The 9,144-nt window shown below is 31.1% G+C and overlaps 1 protein-coding gene across 2 annotated transcripts in view; it reads left to right on the forward strand.

Annotated features, from left to right (window-relative positions):
• Positions 1–2,268: 2,268 nt before the first annotated feature.
• LOC106457008 overlaps positions 2,269–9,144 on the forward strand; it is a 45,453-nt gene continuing 38,577 nt past the window's right edge. Inside the window, exon 1 of one of the 2 annotated variants that reach the window (XM_013916395.2) lies at positions 2,269–2,372. In XM_013916395.2, the coding sequence (XP_013771849.1) occupies positions 2,303–2,372 (70 nt within the window). In that variant the 5' untranslated portion in view covers positions 2,269–2,302. Of the gene's footprint in view, positions 2,373–3,550; positions 3,665–9,144 lie in introns of those variants that run through there. The other variant, XM_022382819.1, reaches the window with a different exon arrangement.

Below are 9,144 nucleotides of genomic sequence, written 5' to 3' on the forward strand. Positions count from 1 at the left end.
ACCCTCAGATTGTGAGTCGAGCGCCTTATCCACCTGGCCATGCCGGGCTATTTGTCAACAGAAAATAATTTTCTATTCCTGAACCTTACATGCTTTCATCTCTGCAAGAAACTCGATTAATTGTCAATTAGAGAACGAGGTCGCAGACATATCTATCAGTAAGCAAAATTCAAATGTTTTTACTTGAACGAATTTCTACGTCCAAATGAAGCTGGAAAAAAACACAGAAAAAAAAATACGTATTAATTAATGGAGTAGAAAACACATGGTACCATCCTGTGTCACACATACCTGAGATCACAACCCACTATTAATAGATACAAAAAATTAAACTCCACTTTTATAAATGTAATATTACTAAAGAATATTAATGTAAACAAAATTATAATTGTTCTAAAACGTTTTATATGATCACACTGAATTGTGTGTCCACTTAAACTAAGATGTTCAGCCAATGATGAATATGATCCATAATCTAAAGCTATGAAAAGAAATGGAAATGGAATAGGAAACTGAATGATTCAACAATCTTGCAAATAGACAGCTTATTTTCAAAGAGAAAAGATCCAAATTATAAATTACAGTAAGTTGTTAAATTTTTGTGTGTATTTTACGACATAAAAACCAACATTTTTTATTTTGAAAGTACTTTAAAAATTCAAATCATAAATTACATTAAAATATTAAATGTTTTGCGTGTGTTTTACAAAACGAAAAAGAATTCAATATCTATTTTGATTTTTTAAAGTATTTTTTCCCTGAAAAAATTAAATTATTGTAATATTATAAATGAAATTGTTTACACTTTTGATAACTTTACTATCAGAAAACTTATGAAGATTCAAATGTTTTATTTAATCTAGTCAAATGCAATGTACAAAACATTATTTCAAAACAAACCTTATATTATCCTGGTTAAAATACTCAAACAATAAGCTATATCTGTAAGTATAATACATTTTCACGTTCCTGAACCTAAAAAAATGATCGAAATATTTTAAAATTATCGTCTTTTTTAGTATATTTGTGATGCTAGAATAAATAATTTTAATATATATATATATATATATGCTTTTGTTTGTGTTGTTTGCGTAAACCTACAAAATGGATATCTGCGCTAGCCGTCCTTAATTTTGAACTGATAGACTAGTCAACATTACTCATAGACAACTCTGAGATTTGACCGTCACTCTTATAACACACATGCCCCCCAGTGGCACAGCGGTATGTCTGCGGAGTTACAACGCTAGAATCCGGGTTTCGATACCCGTGGTGGGCAGAGCACAGATAGCCCATTGTGTAGCTTTGTGCTTAATTACAAACAATAAACTTATAACACACCACAAAGTGCTAAGCGCAATTTTGCGGCAACATCTTACGAACCGTGGACTCTGAGATTCATAGTCCGGCACATTAACTGTTATACCACGACTTGTCTATATATTTGAATAGCAATTAGTGAAATACTTCAGAAGTTAGTTATTTGAAAATGCATTATTAGTGTGCACAAAAACATAGAGTTTTTTAATTAGTTCTATAGTTGTTAGAACTCAATAGATGATTCAATAATAGAAAAACAATTCGTTTGATTTATTCGTTAAAAGTATTTTGGCAGAAAATGTTTGTGTTCAAATAAATATACATATGTATTATTTATTTAAACTGTCGAAATACTTTTAAATATATAACGTGACAAATTTATAATACTTAAATTCAATTATGAACATTTTTCTTTGAAACTTTGTTTGTAATTAAGCACATAGCTACACAATGTGCTATTTGTGCTCACCACAGGTAACGATACCCGAATTTTAGAGTTATAAGTCCGCATACATTCCGCTGAGACACTGGGGGCTAATATCAAATTATCTATACGCTGATTATACATTTAATCATTTTATTATATAAATTGCTTGTTGGTAATATATCAGGACCGATATTTCACGAAAGTAGTTTACTTATTTAGTTTGATTATTATTGTATATATATATATATATATACATATAATACGATATTTTATTTTGGAAGCTACGGATCAGATATTAAAAGTCTGAAATTATCAATTACTTAGCTTGGCTAGGAATGTTTTTTAGTATTTTAAAATCTCATTTTGTAATCTGTAGATAAATCTTCTGTGATTAAAAAATTTATAACGTCAAACACTGAAATTTATAATTTAATATATCTATTCGAATTTGTATAAGTGAAAACAGGAGTAGTTGAGACTCTACTTCGAGCAGAAAGTTTCACAAAAGACATCTAGCGAATATTCGAGGAAGTTGTTAAATTATCCTTGGAAGTCATGGCGGGTTCATCGAGTGATAATGCTAGTCCAAGTTGTTCTGGAAAGTACAGAGTACTTATTTTAGGAGGTAAGTCAGGCTTTAGTGTATTATTATAATGTTTGATATGTTATAGTTACCGATAATTATTAAGGTTTTAGTTTCTACAGGAGAATACCTGTTTGTCTTTACTAAACCTCTGTACATAACATTATGAATTAGCTTAGGCTACAGTTACAACAATGTTACAATGGGAGCCGCAGTTGTTATGAATCATGTAGTTTCGAGGCGTAGGCTTCGACAAAAGCTAACCCTGACGTGATAGTATAGGAATTAAATTGGTTAGTGCTGATATCAAAAGTCTACGCTGTATGAAGTTGTACTGTAGTGATTTAGACAATTAAAAATTAGACAACACATAAAATCATGTAGGTTTTTGCGTTTATGAATAATTGCACTATTTATGTGGAAAGCCGCGAAAAGGTGTCACACTCACAGGTAGACATGTAAAGAAAATTTCACTGCTATTATTAGTATAAATATTATGGCAGTGTCACTGAAGTTTTTATAACTGTAAAATTTCACTGCTTTTATTAGTATTAATATTATGGTCACACTGAATTGCAATATTCTCTAGACTACAGCCTACAGGAATTTTCGAAATGAGAAGCTAGCTTAAAATAAAGTTAAAAAGCTTAGTCATGACTCATATATATATATATTATGAATATACTTGTGACTTTCAGATAGTAGTAGTAAATTCTACTGTTTCACTGTTGTAATCAAACTTTACTAACAATTGTAATAACTATAGTCTAATATTGCTAACTGAAGCATGAGAGTTTTCAGTTTAAAATTTTGGCACTTACCTCAGTTACAGTAACCTGGGCTATTTAAAATTTTACATAAGTTGCAGCCTCACAACAGTTTTTGATTGTGCACAAAGTTGTTTAATTAATATTAAATTTCAATCAGAGGAATCTGCCTGCTTAGAATGAGACTAAAAATCAGTGACACGCTTTCCTATTGTGTTGGGTAATTAATTGTGAGTGTATTAATGTTAGTAAAATTAAATTTACATAAAATATATGTGAATGGAATACAGTGTGAATCTTGTAATAATCACATCGAAGCCAAAGAGTACTTATAATCAGTGTCATGTTTCATTATAATTGTATAGGTCACTGGTTAGGGCACATTTGGAATATTGTGTTCAGTCTTGGGCTCCTTACCTTAGGAAAGACATTGAACTGTTGGAAATTGTTCACAGAAGTGTTTCTAGAATGGTGCCTGGGATGGAGGGGTTGTCATAAGAGAAGAGGTTGAAATCTATCAAATTGTTTTCTATTGAAAAAAGAAGAATTAGGGGGGATCTAATTGAGGTATTTAAGATTGTACAGGGAATTGATAGTGTTGATTCATCATTTTTTTTTCATATTTAACAGTGAGAATTGTAGAACTAGGAGACACAAATATAAATTTTGGCAAGGTCGGAGACATCTTCAAACAGTTAATTTTCTAACAGGATTTTTGGCCTTTGGATGTTGTGGAATAAGTAAATTTAAGTGTGTTTAAGAGAAAACTTGATAAGAATGATAAGGGCTGGCTTTAAGATTTATTTACTGTTTTAATTTACTTATCAATAGCTTTAGTTTAGAGGATGGAACAACCGAGATGGACCAATAGGTTTCTTGTTGTCCCTTAAACGTTATGTTATAATAACTGTTATTTAACCAGAATGAAAGACATTGAAATATATTGATTATACACATAGTATACTGAGAAGTTATGCTCTGTGTACACACACAAAGTCTACAAAAATGATCTAGTGATTCATTAGGACCTGTAATCTAACAAAACACAAAGTCTTTAACGTGTGGACATGTACTTACTCTATACCTCACAGGTGCACAAGTTTTAGTAGTTTATTTATTTAATGTAAGGTTTACATACATGTATACTATACAGATGTTAAAAGTACTATGTAATAGGCTAGTTCTTACACTTAACATGAGTTATCATTATAGAAGTATTAAATAATATGCAGAAAGTTTAATACATTGGCCACACTTCAATGCAAGTAGTACTGTTAGTTATCTATCTTGGTAATTGTAATCCTACGTTATAAGTGTCCCAGTTGTAATGTTACAAAGTGGAGCCAATCTTTGGTGTTGTATCTGTAGGAAGACCAACAATTTACTTAGGACAAAAAAAGAAGTACAAGGTTTACAAAACTACTACTTTGTATTCTATGAGATTGAATTATCAGCATAATAGACCAGTTTTAATTCTGCATCCTGACTTAAAGGTTAATAACAAATATTGAACTTTTTGTTGAGAAATTTTTCATTTAAATCTTTGGTAAGATTTTGTATTTTTTTATCAATTAACTTTAGATGAATAATAGATTAAAAAGTGCAGTTTGAAAAAATTTAAGGATTAACATGATAACTTCCTGTCATATATTCAAAACATAGAATTTATTAATTTTGTAAAAGTTTATTGTGAATGTAAATGGAAGCTCGAACAAACAGTATATCCCACAAGTCAGGTGATAGTTAGATTTACATTTTATGTTCATGACAATAAATGTTTACTCATATGTACTATTTTAGTGTTATTCCTTAGAGCACTGCCATGGTCACATATATATAGGACACACTGTATATCTTTTCTATAGAACTTGAGAAGTGGGATATTAACCATGTATACTATCCTATTAAAAGTCATGGGACACACCTCTGATTGCAGGAAAATGAGTGTGATGATGAAATATACAAATAGTTTGGTTTATAAGGATTATAAGAAGTTCGCTCGGAAGTAATTTGAAACTTGTACACTGAACAATGAGTACACAGAAAAAGCTAACAGAGTTTCAGAGGGGAAGGATCATTGGAAGTCACTTGGGGAAAATGTCTGTATGTGCTATTATGCAACAATTAAACATTCCCAGGTCAACAGTTGGCAATGTGCTGAAGAAATGAAAGTCCACAGGTGACAATGAGCTCAAGAAACTACCAGGTAGGCAGAAAATACTGACTGACAGGAGCCAACGTGCTTTGAGAAGGCTGGTTAGCTCATCTCGCCATCAGACCTTAGAGAAGGCTGGTTACCTCATCTCCCCATCAGACCCTAGAGAATCTGTTTGGAGACGTGAGCAACCACAGGCAATCCTGTAAGTGTTTCCACAACATGTCGAGAGTTGCATGCCATGAATTTCCACAGAAGAGCTGCAGCCCACAAGCCGTTGATAACAAAAACAAATGCACACCATCGATTGGCATGGAGCAAGGCACACTGATCCTGAACCATGGATCAATGGAAATGGGTTCTGTGGAGCAACAATTCACACCACATGCTCTTCCAGTCTGATGGAAGTGTTTGGATATGGAGGATGCCTGGATAATGCTTATTACTTGAGTGTGTTGTTCCAACAGTGAAGTTTGGAGGTGGAAGTATCATGGTCTGGGTGGTGCTTCTCATGGTATGGAATAGGTTCACTGGTTGCAGTGCATAGATCCATGAATGCTGAGTCCTACATAAATGTTCTGAACAATTCTGTATGTCATACATTATTGCAATTTTATGTTATTAGCCCTTACACCTTCCAACATGATAACGCTCCATGTCACAAAGCAAGGTTTGTGAACACACGGTTTGAAGAGAATAACATTGGGACATTGCAGTGGCCAGCACAGAGCCCCAACCTGAACTCAATAGAACATCTTTGGGATGAAGTGGAATGCAGAATTAGGCCAAAATGGCCCTCTTCAGTAGTAGAGCTCACTAATGCTTTGAATGAGGAGTGGAACACAATGTCACCAGCTTTCTACCAAAAATTAGTAAACAATCTTCCACAACGCATTGAAGCAGTCATTAAGGCCAAAGGCGGGCCAACACGCTATTAATTTCTTGGAATAAAGACAAGTTTTATTCATGACTTTTGGTAGGATAGTTGTATGTGTGTTGGGAATTTTGTACTACAAACTTCTTAATGTTTACCAGTTTCAGATAAGTGGTGATATATTAAGACGTATTTCTGTTTGGTACTGTGTACCTCGAAAATAAATCTTACTTGAAGACTTGTTTATTAGTAAAAATGACAATGAAAAGATAATGATTTAAGATTTCCAGAATTTCATAAAATAATTAACATAATCTTATTTTTGTTATACTATCCCAAAAACAGTTACTTTTTAGAGTACATTTAAGTTATATTTCTTCCTTACTTATCATCATCAATAAGAGATGGTATGTACATTGTAAGCTAAGCCATTAAAATCCTGTAAACTACATCTCCAAAATGAACACATTACTAAACAACCTGTTGATTACATAAAGTGTAGTAGTACAAGTGCTAGAAAATATGTTCCAAACAATCATATATTAAAATTTTTCCAAATTTTAAGAATAGTTGCCTCACTGCAAATTATAAGTTAAATTAAAATATAAAGGTACTTTGACATATCCTCAGTAGTTTATTAATGTGTTTTAAAATGACAGAAATTTGAATACCTTTTTTTCTGATGTTAGAAAAACTTTTATTTTGCTATAAACTACATATTTTCCACAGAGATTATGAAATTTAATTCCAGATTTCATTCAAAAATATATATTATTATCCTATTGATGATTTTTAAGGATGTAAACCTACATTTGGATCATAAGAATAAGTAGAATGCCAGAACGACTAGCTAATAACTATGAACGAAATTAAATGTTGCTTATGTATTTATCCAAAAAAGATTTAACATAATTCAAACAAAACACATTTCTTAAATTCATAACTGATCTAAACACATTTTGTAAAGAACAAGTCTGCATCCAGGCTTACAGAGCTCAAGTCCAATTGTCCTTGTTTATTTCTTACTTTATCCCTCGATTAGAACATCCATAAAAAAATTTAATTTTGGACACTTGAATCATATCATCTCTTAAGGTTTTTGTCTACTGGAGAAATCAAATCCAAATCTTAAACCCCCTCACACATATTTTCAGACTCTGCCATCTTTCTTCTACAAAAGAAACAAAAACCTACACCAACTATTCTAAATTAAGCCTCACTAGTGTTTTTATCTTTGTTGTATTAAGCAAAAAATCTTAAGCCCCCTCACACATATTTTCAGACTGTGCCTTCTTTCTTCTACAAAAGAAACAAAAACCTACACCAACTATTCTAAATTAAGCCTCACTAGTGTTTTTATCTTTGTTATATTAAGCATTTTGCTCATTTTACAGTCGCTAAACATTCCTCCGAAGGCTTTAAAATTTTACCAGCAGTCAAACTTCTGCCATTTTTTCACATCAGTGTTCCTTTCCAAAGTATCATACCCCAAGTCCATACATGTAGTTTTACACTTCAAAGTATTATACCCGAAGTCTATACATGTAGTTTCACGCTTATTAATATTGATAATTATTTTCCATATTCCGACCCTGACAGTGAGATTTTCAAAGTCTTTTAAACAAGAGAAACATTCTCAGAATAATTGGCATATTGATATCCATCAGTTAATGATGAAATATTGTTGTTCAAATCAATTACATAATAAAAAATTAACATCTCAAGTCCTTAGAGGCACCTTTGAAGGACTCCACTAATTATATTTTTCTGAATGTGTAAATGACCAGATAATTCTATCTTTTACTTTCTGCCAACAAATCAATTTTCTGTCCATTGTATAGATTTTTTATCAATTCTATAACATCATCACTTCTTAATTATTATCTTTTGTGTCTTATAAAATAAATTTGTGAAAGTGAAGATGTTTAATGTTAGACAAGCAATTTATGTTTGTCTAAGTAATCAGAAAAATATTTATTTGCTGGTTAGGTAAATAAAATTTACTTTCTAAAACTCTCATGAGTATCGTTATTGAATACCATTTTTCCATTTTTGTACAATGATTTTCAATATCTTGCTAACAACAAAGGTTAAACTAATGGTCTTGTAATTTTCTCATTTTTTGAAAATAAGGATCACATTGGCAATATTCCAAACATTAAGGAATTTCTCCATTCAAGTGACTCAAAAGATTATGGTTAAAATCTTTCATCATTTGTGTGTTCGATCAGGATCGTTGTTTTTTGAAGAAGTTTTTCCAAAATTCTTTTTACTTCACAACTTTCATCCTTTTAAAGAAATCAAATTAGGAATTTTTCTTATTCCTTTTTTATTAAAAGCACTAAAATAGAGTGATTTAGTCTTCCTTTTATTCTGTAATAAAGTTCTCTCCCATATATTAAAAAATTGTATCATTGTTTCTTATTTATTTGCAGCATACATTAAATATTAAAATGTGTGTGTGTGTGTATTTAGCCTCTTTTACTTTAATAAGCTCTCCCCTCCTCTTGTTTTTATCCATATCAGTAAACCCCAGAATCCTGTAGTTTATCAGCAAGTTTTATTTTCTTGTAGGTTTGATTGCACTTGTTTAATTCTCCCCCTATTTATTGATCTAGGAGTTAACTTGTAGTTCATGTTCAGCATTTTGAATGAAGTAAATTCATTTTTGAAACTTTGTCCAACTAAATAATTTTCCAAACTTTATAAACATTTTCTCATATCTATTAGCCTCCAAATCATTTTCATTCCTTATTTCTTGCAATTTTTTGAGACACAAGTTGACTTCTATCAGATGTAGTGTGATACAAGTTTCACTGTTATGTACATTCTAGACTTTATCAAACTATGTTAATGTTATTTCATGAGACAGTCTAACCTTGTTTTTTAAAGTAAGCAAAGGAAGCTGCTATAGTATGTTATATTTGTATTTATATATATATATATATATATATATATATATATATATTACTATAGTATATTCTGTACTATTACTTCGTTTGACTAAACTAACTTTAA

The sequence above is a fragment of the Limulus polyphemus genome, unplaced genomic scaffold (genome assembly GCF_000517525.1).
Source record: "Limulus polyphemus unplaced genomic scaffold, Limulus_polyphemus-2.1.2 Scaffold280, whole genome shotgun sequence".
Taxonomy (NCBI): Eukaryota; Metazoa; Arthropoda; class Merostomata; order Xiphosura; family Limulidae; genus Limulus; species Limulus polyphemus.